Source organism: Chionomys nivalis, chromosome 5 (genome assembly GCF_950005125.1).
Source record: "Chionomys nivalis chromosome 5, mChiNiv1.1, whole genome shotgun sequence".
Classification (NCBI taxonomy): domain Eukaryota; kingdom Metazoa; phylum Chordata; class Mammalia; order Rodentia; family Cricetidae; genus Chionomys; species Chionomys nivalis.
In genome coordinates this window covers 108745474-108760251 of record NC_080090.1, presented here as the reverse complement: position 1 = coordinate 108760251, position 14778 = coordinate 108745474, and the positions used below count along the sequence as shown (strand labels likewise).

The 14778-nt window shown below is 45.3% G+C and overlaps 1 protein-coding gene across 8 annotated transcripts in view; it reads right to left on the bottom strand.

Moving 5' to 3' along the window:
• The window catches only part of Zcchc2 (zinc finger CCHC-type containing 2), a 55188-nt gene extending 41015 nt beyond the window's left edge, over window positions 1–14173 (bottom strand). For all 8 annotated transcript variants that reach the window (XR_009057146.1, XM_057770050.1, XM_057770052.1 and 5 more), the window contains exon 1: window positions 13160–14173. Coding sequence is in view for 7 of the 8 variants with exons in the window: in XM_057770050.1 (XP_057626033.1) it covers window positions 13160–14089 (930 nt within the window). In the remaining variant the exon portion in view is untranslated. The remainder of the gene's footprint in view (window positions 1–13159) is intronic.
• Between the last annotated feature and the right edge of the window lie 605 nt (window positions 14174–14778).

Genomic DNA, 14778 nt, shown 5'->3' with positions numbered 1-14778 from the left:
AATGAAGTGAAATGGGCTGAATTGTAAGTACGAGAGAGTCTATGCAGCAACCTGTTTAATAAATTAGGACCCAAGTCCACCAACCATAAAATACCTGCAAACCATTTCTTATCCTCAAGGCTCAGCAGTTTTGCCAGTACTGTGAAACTGTTCAGACTGAATTTAGAAACTGTTTCTAAAATTCACAAAGAGCTATGAAGAACATAATTGTGGAGTTTATTATCACCAAATGGGAAAGGCTGTCGGTCATGCTGCCTCCGTCTGCACATATCACATACCATGACATTCAGTGGAGGAAAGATGCCATGATGATTGATGTCACTGTCTATATAGGAATGACATCTACCTCCCCATTAAGTTCTGGTTCCCACCTTTGTGGAGGAAATCGGCCAAGCAGAAGTTTCGGTTCTATAGCAACTATGACACAAGAGGCAAGAATAGTCTAATCTAAGCTCAACCAAAGGCAAAGTTTTGAGAATTAACCCACAGCATCTGACACAAGCAAGTTCCAGATTAAGAAAAGCACATCTTGTATCTTAATTGAGCTGTAACCATAAAATGGACACATCTCAGAACAGGCATGATATGGAGGTCTGCTATGACTATGGAGTCTTTCTGGTGGCTTATTAACTAGAAATTTGGATCACAGATGATTCAGCAAGGGGGTGGCAGAAACGGCCACTTTAAAGCTTGACTGAAGAGCGTATGGGAGGTATTTATGAACTACATACACTCTGCTCTAACAGTCCACACCAGACAAGGCCACAACAGCTTTGTTATATGTATATTATTCTTAACATGATACTTGGGATAACAATGGCAAAGTATGCAGGCTGGAGGGGAACAACATAGCAGGGAAACTGTCACTATGGGGGACTCTGTACACTTACTAACTGAAAAATTAAAACTGGTGACCTTTGCTAGAGCAGGTCTGAGGCAGCAAACTCCACAAGAGCAGGACTGAGCCAGCAACCTGGGCCAAAGCACCTGGGATGGTGAACTCCATGGGAGCAGGAGCATTTGTGGAAGCAGGACTGGGACAGTGACCTAGGCCAGAGCAGGACTGAGACAGCAAGCTCCACAGGAGCAGGAGCGGATCCAGAACAGGGATATTTGCGGAGGCAGAACTGAGTCAGTGAACTCCACAGGAGCAGGTATAGGGAAGCAATTGCTGAGCAAGTGGGCCAGAGACTGCTGCGGGTCATGGTGTGAATCTGGGACTTCTGAGGGAGTAGCCCTGAGCTAGGACCTCTGCAGGTCCGGGAGCACCCGAGTTGGGGACCTCCAAGAGAGAAGATCAGAGTCAGAGGCCTTTGCAGGACCAACCCCAAGCCAGAGACCTCTGCAGGAGCAGATCCAGACCAGGGACATTTACAGAAACAGGTCTGAGCTGGCAACCTAGACCAGAGCAGGCCTTAGACCGCAAACTCCAAGGGAGCAGAGCACACCCAAGGAGCACTGAGCCATCTCCAGGAACACAGAGTGACCAACGGGTCAACTAGAACTGTGGCACTGACTGTACCACGAGGAACAACCATCTGAGTCTTGGATCCACTGGCACCTAGAAGATTAGAAGACTGATCACCAGAATCACATTCAGCCCCAACCATACCCATTAGAGGAAAAGATGAGTAGACAAGAACACAGGCAACATCACAAAGAGCAACACAACACCAGTAAAATCAAGAGACACCACAACACCAAGACTTGAAGAACCAAATATAGATGAAGCAGAAAAAAAATGACCTAAAAAATGACTTCAGGAGAATGTTTCAGACTCTTGAAAAGGAACTGAGAAATTCCTTCAAAGAAATGGAGGAAAAGGCAAACAAAAAATTGGAAGACATAAGCAAATCCCTCAAAGAAAATCAAGAAAAAGCAATCAAACATATGAAAGAAACGATTCAAGTCTTGAAAACTGAAGTAGTGACAATAAAGAAGACACAGGCCAAGGAAAATATAGAAACAGAATACAAGAGATAGAAGAGAGAATCTCAAGTGCTGAAGATACAATAGAGAAAAAAGACTCACCAAAGAAAACATTAAATCTAACAAAAGCTTAACCCAAAATATCCAGGAAATACGGGACACCATGAAAAGGCCAAATCTAAGAATAATAGGTATAGAAGGGTAAGTTCAACTCAAAAGCACAGAAAATATATTCAACAAAATCATAAAAAAAAAAAACTTGCCCAACCTAAAGAAAATTATGCCTCTAAAGATAAAAACTTACAGAACATCAAATAGACTGGACCAAAAAAAAAAAAAGTCCCCTTATCATAATAATCAAAACACTAAACATAAAATTAAAGAAAGAATATTTAGAGCTGCAAAAGAAAAGGCCAAGTAACATATAAAGGCAGACTTATCAGAATTACACCTGACTTCTCACTGAAGACAATGAAAGCCGGAAGGTCGTGGTCAAGCCTTTTGCAGACATTAAAAGACCACAGATGCCAGCCCAGATTACTACACCCAGCAACACTTTCAATCAACAAAGGACAAAACAAAATATTCTATGACAAAAAAAGATTTACACAATGCCTAGCCACAAACCCAGCACAACACAAAGTACTAGAAGAAAAACTCCAACCCAAGGAAGTTGGCTACATCAACAAAAATACAGACAACTGATGATCTCACAACGACATATCCCAAATAAGGGAAAAACGCACAAATTAACATCACCAGCAACGAAAACTAACAGGAGACAGCAATCACTGATCATTAATATCCCTTAATATAAATGGACTCAACTCACCTATAAAAAGACAGAGGCTAACAGACTGGATACGAAAACAGAATCCATCCTTCTGCTGTATACAAGAAACACACCTCAACCTCAAAGACAGACATTGTCTCAGAGTAAAGGGTTGGGAAAAATATTTCCAATCAAATGGACCTAAGACACAAGCTGTTGTAGCTATCCTAATATCTAACAAAATAGACTTCAAACTAAAACTAATCATAAGAGACAAAGAAAGACATTTTATATTAGTCACAGGAAAAATCCATCAAGAGGAATCTCAATAACAAATATCTATGCCCTAAATACAAGGGTATCCTCATATGTAAAAGAAACACTTCTAAAGATTAAACTATACATTAAACCCCACACACTAATAGTGGGAGAGTGCAACACACCACTTTCGCCACTGGAAAGATCAGTATGATAAAAGATTAACAGAGAAATAAGGGAAAACTAACAGATGTTATGACTCAAATGGATTTAACAGACATCTATAGAACATTCCATCCAAACATAAAAGAATATACCTTCTTCTCAGCACCTTATGGAACCCTCTCAAAAATGACCACATACCTCAGCAAATACAAAAAAAAAAAAAAAAAAAAAAGAGGAATAACCCCATGTATCTTATCAGATCACCATGGTGTAAAACTAGAATTCAACAGCAATACTAATTCCAGAAAGCCCACAAACACATGGAAATTAAACAATGCTCACCTGAATCATCAATGGGTCAAGGAAGAAATAAGGGAGAAATTAAAGCCTTCCCAAAATTCAACGGAAATGACCACACAACATACCCAAATTTATGGGACACAATGAAAGCAGTATTAAGAGGAAAGTTCACAGCACTAAACGCCTACATAAAGAAGCTGGAAAAATCCCACACTACTGAATTAACAGAACATTTGAAAACTTTAGAACACAAAAAAGCAAGTTCACCTAAGAGAACTAGAAGGCAGGAAATAATCAAATTGAGAGCTGAAATCAACAAAATAGAAACAAAGAAAACAATACAAAGAATCAATGAGACAAAGAGTTGGTTCTTTGAGAAAAAAACAAAATAGACAAAGCTTTATCCAAACTAACCAAAAGACAGAGAGAGAATATCCAAATTAACAAAATCAGAAATAAAAAGGGGGACATAACAATAGACACGGAGGAAATACAGAGGATCATCAGGTCATATTTTGAAAACCTACATTCCACAAAATTGGAAAATTTAAAGGAAATGAACAACTTTCTGGATAAATATCACTTACCAAAATTAAATCAAGACCAGATAAGCAAATTAAACAGACCTATAACTGCTTAAGAAATAGAAACAGTCATCAAAAGCTTTCCAACCAAAATAAGCCCAGGACCAGATGGTTTCAGCTCAGAAGTCTACAAAATTTTCAAAGAACTAAAACCAATACTCCTCAAATTGTTCCACACAACAGAAACAGAAGGAACATTGCCAAACTCTTTATGAGGCTACAATTACCCTGATATACCCAAACCACATAAAAACATTACTAAGAAAGAGAATTACAGACCAATCTCACTCATGAACATTGATACAAAAATACTAAATAAAATACTAGCAAATAGAATCCAAGAACAAATCAGAACCATCATCCACCATGATCAAGTTGGCTTCATTGCAGAGATGCAGGGATCATTCAACATACAAAAATCTGTCAACGTAATCCACCATATAAACAAACTGAAAAATAAAAACCACACGATCATTTCATTAGATGCTGAAAAAGCTTTTGACAAAATACAACATCGCTTCATGATAAAGGTCTTGGAGAGAGCAGGGATACAAGGAACATGCCTAAACATAATAAAGGAAATATACAGCCAGCCAACATCAAACTAAATGGAGAGAAACTCCCAGTGAAATCAGGAACAAGACAAGGTTGTCCACTCTCTCCATATCTATTCAATATAGTTTTTTTTTTTTTTTTTTTTTTTTTGGTTTTTCGAGACAGGGTTTCTCTGTAGCTTTGGAGCCTATCCTGGAACTAGCTCTGTAGACCAGGCTGGTCTCGAACTCACAGAGATCCACCTGCCTCTGCCTCCCGAGTGCTGGGATTAAAGGCGTGCGCCACCACCGCCCGGCTCAATATAGTTCTTGAGGTCCTAGCTAGAGCAATAAGACACCAAAGGGAGATCAAGGGGATACAAATTGGAAAAGAAGTCAAACTCTTACTGTTTGCTGATGTGATAAGTTTACATCAGTGACCCCCAAAATTCTACCAGGGAACTTCTACAATTCATAAACTTTTTCAGTAATGCAGCAGGATACAAGATTAACTCAAATCAGTAGCCCTCCTGTACACAGATGATAAATGGACCAAGAAAGAAATCAGAGAAACATCAGCCTTCACAATAGTCACAAATACCATAAAATATCTCGGAGTAACTCTAACCAAACAAGGTGAAGACTTGTATGACAAGAACTTTAAATCTTTGAAGAAAGAAACTGAAGAAGACACCAGAAAATGAAAAGATCACCCATGCTCTTGGGTAGGCAGAATTAACATAGTAAAAATGGCAATCTTACCAAAAGCAATCTATATATTCAACACAATGCCCAGCAAAAGAACTGTACTCAACTTCATATGGAAAAGCAAAAAACCCAGGATAGCTAAAACAATCCTGTAAAATAAAAGAATTTCTGGAGGCATCACAATCCTTGACTTGAAACTCTACTACAGAGCTACAGTACTAAAAACAGACTGGTATTGGCATAAAAATAGACAGGAGGAAAAATGGAACTGAATCAAAACCGGGATATTAATCCACTCACTTTTGAACACCTGATTTTTGACAAAGAAGCAAAAAAAAAAAAAAATAGCAAATTGAAAAAAGAAAGCATATTTAACAAGTGGTGCTGACATAACTGGATATCAACATGTAGAAAAATGAAAATACACCCATATCTATCACCATGCACAAAACTCAAGTCCAAATGGATCAAAGACCTCAACATAAAGCCAGCCACACTGAACCTCATAGAAAAGTGAGAAGTTGCTTGAATATATTGGCACAGGAGACCACTTCCTAAATATAACTCCAGCAGCACAGACACTGAAACAACTAATAAATGGGACCTCCTGAAACTGAAAAGCTTCTGTAAAGCAAAGGACACAGTCAACAAGACAAAATGGCAGCCTACAGAACAGGAAAACATCTTTACCAACCCCACATCAGACAGAGGGCTGATCTCCAAAATATACAAAGAACTCAAGAAATTGGTCATCAAAAGAACAAATAATCCAATAAAAATGGAGTACAGGCCTAAACAGAGAACTCTCAACAGAGGAATCTAAAATGGCTGAAAGACACTTAAGGAAATGTTCAACATCCTTAGTCATCAGAGAAAAGAAAATCAAAACAACTCTGAGATTCCATCTTACACCTGTAAGAATGGCCAAGACCAAAAACACTGATGACCACTTATGTTGGAGAGGTTGTGGGGTAAAGAAAACACTCCTGCATTGCTGGTGGGAGTTCAAGCTGGTACAGCCCCTTTGGATATCATTGTGGCAATTTCTCAGAAAATTAGGAAACAACCTTCCTCAAGACTCAGCAATACCATTTTTAGGTATATATTCAAAGGATGCTCAACCATGCCACAGGACATGTGCTCAACTATGTCCATAGCAGCATTGTTTGTCATAGTCAGAACCTGGAAACATCATCAGAAGAATGGATAAGGAAAATGTGGTACATTTACACAATGGAGTACTACACAGCAGAAAAAAATAACCACAGCTTGAAATTTGCAGGCAAATGGATAGAGCTAGAAACAATGTTTTGAGTGAGGTAACCCAGACCCAGAAAGACAATTATCACATGTACTCACTCATAAGTGGTTTTAAAACATAAAACAAAGAAAAGCAGCCTACAAATCACAATCCCAGAGAACCTAGACAACAATGAGGACTCTAAGAGAGACATACATGGATCTAATCTACACGGGAAGTAGAAAAAGACAAGATCTCCTGAGTAAATTGGGAACATAGGGACCATGGGAGCATGGAAGAGGGTTGAAGGGGAGGGGAGAGGCAGAGAAAAACGTAGAGCTCAATTAAAAAAAAATTATATATATATATATATATATATATATATATAGAGAGAGAGAGAGAGAGAGAGAGAGAGAGAGAGAGAGAGAGATTAAGAATGTTGATATCATGCCATGGGGAGGGGTGAGACAATGTGTTCAACTAAGCATTAAGAAAGCTGTAGCACAATAATGCATTATAGAAGTTTATGGCGAGAAGTGGGAAATAAGGGCAGCAGGTTTTATCCGCGAACTGGCCTTGGTGTTTTCCTTGTGTATCTCTTCATGCTTCTGCTTCTTCAATCTAAACACTGTCAGCTATTAAGATGGCAGGTGTACAGGTGGAAAACACTCTACATTGGACACAAAATGCCAAAGACGCAGGAACCGAACAGTCCTCGGCTATTGAAGGAATGAAGAAGGAGGGCCAAGGTTTGCTTCACTCCTGTGCCAATCAACACAATCCCCACAGCATGGTGTTTCGGAGTGAGGTGACAAGAACAATCTTAGGGGTACAGAAGTACCTAGACATGCACACCCCCCTCCCTAGCCTACACCTATGTTCCATCTCCATTTTTACAATCGTACCCCAGGAGAGGAGAATGCACAAAAAGATCAAGGAGTCCTAAGCAGGAAGCATGACAACCCAGGTCTCAGCAGCCTTCTAGGCACCTCAGCAGGGCCACAGCTTGACCTTCAGTCCAGGTGAGTTCTTGGAACCATGCAGAAATTTACAATTTAAGTGTGTGTGGGGGTGGTTGACCATGAAGCACAGGAAGTTAAATGTATGCAGCGCTGGGAAAGTATCCGGGGTGCACACTTAGGCACACCCGTGGGCACAGCCACTTACCCCAGTGTGACTAAAGCAAGAGCTTTTCTATTTACCGTTGCACGGCTTCAGGTCGGGCTTGTTCTGAAGTGGGACTCTAAACTCCACGACCATTCAAAACAAAAACCAATTTTACTGTAGAAAACTATCCCAATTTAGACTGCATTAATAATAAGCACAAAAAGCCCACATGACTTCTCTGAATGGTCATTTCAGTGACCAAAGTAAAGTTTTAACTTTCTAAGCACAAGCAAAGTATTTTCCGTCCCCCTTTTCACTCCCCCTCTCATGCCAATCACAAACACTGGAGCTCAAACACTGAAGGAGACGCTCTGTATAGTCAGTTACCCAAACAGTAAGACAACAGTTCATAATCACATCCTCTCCTACTGGTAGACCACCACTTTTGGGTCTGCACCCATTTGTGCCTCCGTACAAATAAAACAAAAAAGAAAGAAAATCACTGTTCAATGCTTCCACTCTAAAGCAATTCTTCTATATATTTGAAAGTCTAGGCTTAAGAAATTATGGCTGAGAAAATTATAATACATGACAATTTAAACACCTAGCGAGGAAGATCAATTATATAAGTTTTAAAAAATAGTAGTAAGAGCTGGGCAGTGGTGGCGCACGCCTTTAATCCCAGCACTTGGGAGGCAGAGGCAGGCGGATCTCTGAGTTCGAGACCAGCCTGGTCTACAAGAGCGAGTTCCAGGACAGGCTCCAAAACCACAGAGAAACCCTGTCTCGAATAAACCTAAAAAAAAAAAAAAAAAATAGTAGTAAGAATTCTAGAAGTACCGAAACTCTAAGAAAACGTACATGGTAGTCGAGTTCTGAATTGACACAGACTCTTGAGAACACTGATAACAAGGCTTTCCTGCTTTTATAGAGTTCTCTGCTCCTGTGATAATCTAGTCTGTCTCTGTACGCGGGCAGTGTGAAAGGGAGGTGGCCATTTCTTTTGGTTCCTGTGCTCTCGCGAATATTTGACCTTTGGTTCCTACCAGTGGCTCAGTAGCAGTGTTTGGTGCTCATTCAGGAGTAGTTTATCTTAGGTCTTACTTTATGTGTGTTTCATCTGCACACATGTATGGGCACCATGTGTGCCTAGTACCGTTGGAGGCCAGAAGTGGGCATCAGATCCCCTGAAATTAGAGGTGGTTGCCATGTATGTGCTGAGAATCAAATCCTAGTCCTTTGCCCCGTAAACAGCTCCTGGAGCATGCTTTGCTGCTCCCGCCCTCTCTTCCCAGGTCTGTCTCTCTCTCTGAAATCTCTACCACACAAAAACCAACCTGTCCACAAGAAAGGCAGCGCAGGTGTGTGGTGGTCTTAGCCAGAGGAAGAGCACTTGCGTTCCTTCTACACCTGCATCCCAGGAGAAAAATCACTGAACAGGAAACCACGTGCTTTATTTTGGTAATTATCTGCTAACTAAAATAGTGCCTACCTGATTGTAAAAAGGCTCTTTGAACAAGAGCTCTTATACCACAGCTGCTGCTTTCACTCTTTGCTGCAGCCAAACATTTGACATGAAGACATGGCTATTCCTGCTCCTACCTCCACCTCGAGATGCTGTGCTACACCTGTCCCCTCCCCTTCCAGCACCCAGGAGGCAGACCCAGTTCAAATGCTTGCTCCTAGAACAAGACCGTCCAACACGGGAAACCTCAGGCAAGCCCCACTCTCCGACCATCACTCGCCACAGCAAGATATATTCTAGCAATGCCTTGAAAGCAATACAAATATGTATTCCTGGTGAATTTTAAAGACAATTTCTAACCCAATGAAATAGCACATACCTATATTCCACATTCCTGAGGCAATGCAAGTGGGATTTTCACTTTGAGGCAAGCCTGGGTTATGTGTGAAACGCTGTCTCAAAAACAATAAAGCACTATTCTTTTCTACAGCTCTCTTTAAAACGCTTTTTTGTGCCTAATACAGCAACAGAATCCTGGTATCTAAACTTCTGGGTAGCTGCTTTCTCTATGAACTCTGGTGGCACAAACTCATTTTCTCGGAGAAGTAGAATTTGCTAAAACTCATTGTAGAGTTTTATTTCTCAGGCTCCAACAAAACTTAATTCACATAATCTGCATTTCAAAATGAGTAGAAATATTTGGTCAGTCAAAGACAATACAGCTAATTTACATGTTTACAAAAAAAGAAACAATTTTACAAGTTTCCCCCAGTAAATTTAGTAATTTTAGTAAATAAAGAACTCACAGTCACTTAATTTTGATGAGTTCAAATGACACTAAGACACAGATCAAGTGTCTTAGTATTTATATTTTAATCTTTTATTCAAATATTAATACTATTTGTCAGGTCAAACAACCATTCTTTAAGCTCCAAGAACTACCACTATGGACTCCGGAGACAACCAATGCTTACACCTTTGCATTGCTAGTAAGGGATAAACCTAAAACCAGGCAGTGCATCTCATGGATAGTCTGAGTGCCTTTAACCACTCAAACATGGGAGGATACACGTCTTTTCAATGAACTAATAATAAGGCTAATACCTCTCAAGCTACAAGGGGGTTTGTTCCTAAGTCTTTACGGTTTACCTTCCTGATAACAGGAAGAGGCCTGTTTAACGTCACGTATTTTCAGCTATTTTCCACTTACAAAAACTCTAACACAGAGCTACACAGGTTTCCTAGGACACGGCTAATGGGCATTCATTCCTACTGTTGTTCTTCGGCCTATTTGTGGAATCATAGACAAGTTAATGGCAGTCTACTGCAGCTGGGAAGAAAATGAGATTTATGTGCAAGTCTCCTAAAAGGAACGCCACTACTGAAATTTCAACGCAATGTAACAGTACAGAATTATATAAATCCCATGTTAAAAACTACGAATTGTCACTTCTAGGAGTAAAACCACACGTGTACTTGTTTCTCTGGGGATAGCTTGTGGACTAGTCATCAAGTCCTTACAAAGCTCATGGCAAGACACTGAGCTGGCCTTGGTCACCTTCAGGCACAGAATAGAAAGCTGGCATTAAAGTACATGTTCTACCCATAAATGTCATTGGTTTAAAAAAATGTTGGACAAATCCGCTACATAGTTATTAGGTACAACTATAAAACTAGGTACAGTATTCTAGATCTGTTTACTTTTCAAAAAATTAAAGAGTTCATTTTCTTTTTCTTCATCCACTGAGGGCAGGTAAACACGCTTCCCTTGGTCACACACACTAATAAAAGACAAATATGGTTCCTAAGCAATGAGAAGCTGCATACCTGTAACCGAAGTTACTTCCGGGGCAATGGCATGCACCTCCACGAACCTCCCCTTTACCGGGCCCACGTGGTTCTCCACCTCCACCACCAAGCCTGGCCAAGGCTCGGGCGCAGGGCGGGCCAGCCCTCGTCACGTGGGCTGCGCGGCCGCCATCTTGCCCGGCGGAGGAGGGGCGGCCCACCCTGGCCGCTGTCTGGGGCCGCGACCGTGCCGCCGGCGCTCCAGCCTTGTCCGGGCGGAATCGCGCCCGCGCCCTACCTTGCGAGTGCTTAGGTCACCGAGGGCCGAGCGACCGCTGGGCTGGACCGCGGGCTGGACACTAAAACAGCCCACCTGCACCGCAGCCGCAAGAGTGACAGCCCGAGGGCGGCCAGAAACGTCAAGGCCGAAGCGAGCGTCAGCTGGAGGACTTGGAGACCACACGGACACTCGCCCGCCTCCAAAAGGTGGGGTCTTCGTAGTTTCATCAGACAGCAACGGTTTGTTCATCAATCCTCAACAGCTGGGAAACATGCTCAGTATGCCAAAGCAAGTGCTAAGCAACAGCGCCAGGGTCGTGTGTAGTACTCACAAATCCCTGCAGGATTTAGTCCCTGCTCCCACTTCCCGAGAAGTGATGGCGTGCTAAAATTAATGGCAGCGTGCCCAATGTCTGTCCACTCTCCCCAGCATTCACTGGTGGCCATGCACTGCAGGCAAGAAAAAAAAATCTCATTCCTCTGATTAGCACATACCTAAACCCAGTCTGCTTTAGGACACTCACCTTAAAAGTAAGGGAGGATACTCCTGACAGTTAAAATTCTGCAGTGACTACCCACGCTGGTGTAGTACGAAAGGAATCACGTAAACTGTCCCATTGTGAGCATTTTCATCAGACCAAATTCAAGGTTATCTTTAGTCACAAGAAAGCGTGTTAAAAGAGGTGCACCCTGATCTTGAATTCACGCTTCTCTAAATTTAATAGCTCAGTGGTGTGCCGTTTCAGGTCTATCTCGTGAGTAGGCTGAAGGGTGAATTTTCACTATCATTACACACTACAAGATGGTATGATTTTATAATCACCAAGAAAATGCAAAGTACTACCTTTACTACATCTGGATTTTTAAGGTTTATAATAAAACATGAACTTGTCACTTCACAAAAGCCTCATGAGGAAAAAAAAACACGAAGCACTCCGCCTAGGTTATCTCGAAGGCCCTTTGTGATTGATCCTAAATGCCCTGGGTCTTTGGGTATATCCAATCATCAGTGAATCACAATGCTCAATTTGAGTTCTGGGATACTGGATGACTTCAGACACATTGTTAACTTTCAAGCAAGGAGGGAAGGGAAATCTCCCTTCTTAAAGTGGAAAAGCCTGACATCCTAATCAATATATTTCAAAAGACCTGATCCACAAAAATAAGCTTTTAATCTAGTTTTACTGCAACTGAAACCTATCCCCAGCCTCCATTAAGTCACTGTCCTTAACCGGCTCATTGGGCCTAATTAAACTGCTCTCAAAATTCCGTAAAAATTCTTCTATTTTTGCGACAAGTGGATTCCTATGTACTAAATATGTGTTTAAATAACTCCTTTAGACACCGTTAAGGCCTATAGTAAAGACCTATGATTACCAGACCCAACTCTGGAAGCAGAAGTCAAGCCCCTTAGGAAAGCTTTTCGTAGTTTGTTAAAGGCTTGGCCAGGCGATGCCAGGCCTTTTACCCAGATGACCAGTGTTAGGTCAGTCAATTAATAGGTCTCCATAGATTTTTTTTTCTTTCTGAGAATACAAAGTTCTCTAAGTAGGAGCCAAAAGACCTACTCGAACTTTTTTAACTGGCACACACTAAGCATGAAAAGTCCCTTATGGCATAGACAAGGAGGAAGGCGACTTTAAGTAGGCTGACAGACTAAGAAACGGCCCACCCAGGGATAGACTGCGGATGACAGGCCCTTCTAGCGCTTCCTTTTTCCCTTGCACCTAGTGCCCACAATGCTCAAAGCCCAAAATGTCCCACAAGCCTCCTCATCCGAGGTCTCGGGTCAGAGCTCCCCGTCTTCTGTGGCAATTCGTGCACGTAGAGACTTCTAGAGCATTCTGTTATGGCGGGCGGCTTGTTTGTGTATGAGGGTGACCGGAGAGGAGTCGCCCAAGAAAACGAAGAGGTTAGCCATGGCGAGAGCCGTGGCGTGGTTATTCCGGGACACCTACACGAGGCTGGGGTCGCAGCTGGATTCGGGGGCCTCCGAGGGCGGGGCCGCTGGTTCGCATCTCCGAGCCTTACCTGGGCCCTGGAGTCCGCAAAGTTGCACGCCTCCACCTCCGCGTCCTCGGGCTCCACGCGGAGCGCGCTGCGGAGCCTCTCCAGGTGCTCCCTCAGGGTGACCCGCTGGTGGAAGGAGAAAGCCGGGTGCAGCGAAGCCATGGTGAAGAGCAGCAGCAGTTCCTCCTGGGCCCTGAAGCCAAGCCCGCCTCCAGTCCCGAGCTCGGCGCAGCCGCCGCCTTCCGGGCCGAGGCCGTCCTTCTTCGCGTCCTGCTCGCCACCGCCACCCGGCTCGTCCTCCACGCTGCCACGCGAGCCCTCGGCCCGAGTCGCGCGGAGGCTCCTGAGTACCGCGTCCACCTGGGGCAGGAGGCGGTGCAGGCGGCCGGCGGCCTCCCGGTTCTCCGAGCCCAGCAGCGCCAGGTACACGATGAGGCGCGAACGCACGGCGGGTTCTCTGAAGTCGGTCAGCGACCCTGGGTCCGAGAGGCCGTTGGCCTTGGCCTCGGAGTCGCGCAGGTAGTGGTAGTCCTTGCGCGCCAAGTCCTCCAGGCACGAGCCGAGGAAGCGCAGCTCCAGCGGGTTGCACAGGTCCAGCAGCCCGCACATGAACTCCAGGCGCTGCGCCGAGCCCAGCACCAGCCCGAACCACTCGTACACCCGCTCCTGCTCGCGCAGCGCCGCCGCGTGCCCGCCGCCGCCCGGCATGCCCGCGCCCGCCGTCGGCCCGTCAGCAACAGGCGGCTCGAGCCCCCGGGGCGGCGACGGCGGCGGCGGTGGTGGCGGCGGAGGGGGGCCCCGCGACAGGCCCGTGGGCGGCGGCGGGCGGCAGTCGCGGCGGCGGCGCGGCGGCGCCTTTGCGCCGGGCCGCGCGTCCGCCTCGGGCTCCTCCGCGTCGGGTGTCGACTCGCTGGGGTGCGTCGACTTCGGCGGCAGCTTCATCCTCAGCATCCTCGGCTAAGGCGGCGCGGACATGCGAGCGAGGGAGGGGGGGCGGCGGGAGGAGCCGAGAGCCCGGGCGGCGGCGCGGCGGTCAAGAACGCTGCCCCTCCATGCCGCCGGGGCGGGGCGGGGCGGGCCGGGGGCGGGTCTCGCCGGCGAGGGGGGCGGTGGCCGGCCAGCGTCGTCTTCCCGGGCCGGAGGCGGGGCGTGCCCGCGGCGGCTCCGCCCCTGGCCGCCTCGCCTGCTGCGGAGCCGGGTGCGGGAGGAGCAAGCCGACGAGCGAGTCCGTCTTCCGCCTCTTCTCCGCGTCCGCACTGGGCTGGCGGCGACGGCCTGAGCGGTTCCTTCTCGAGCCAGCGGGGGGCACAGCGGCCTGGAGAGGAGGAGGAGCTGCGGGGCTGGGCGGAGACCCTGGCGGGCTCCGCGCACTGCACCCCAGCCAATCGACGTCCAGAGCCTGAGTGACGTAAGCTCTCCCGGGCGCCTCCCTCTCTGAGAAGCCACGCCCAGGTCCTGCAAGACTGCAGGGCTCAGGCGGCTCCCGAGCGGTCCTATTGCTCGGTGGGTTCCAGCGGGCTGGGGACGGGGTTTGGGATCTTGGGACCGCGGCGGGGTGAGCTCGGCCAGGATCGGCGATTAGCGAGTTGGCTTTTCTTGAGGGATATGGCCCCTGTCCTGGCTACTGACCATCCCACGTC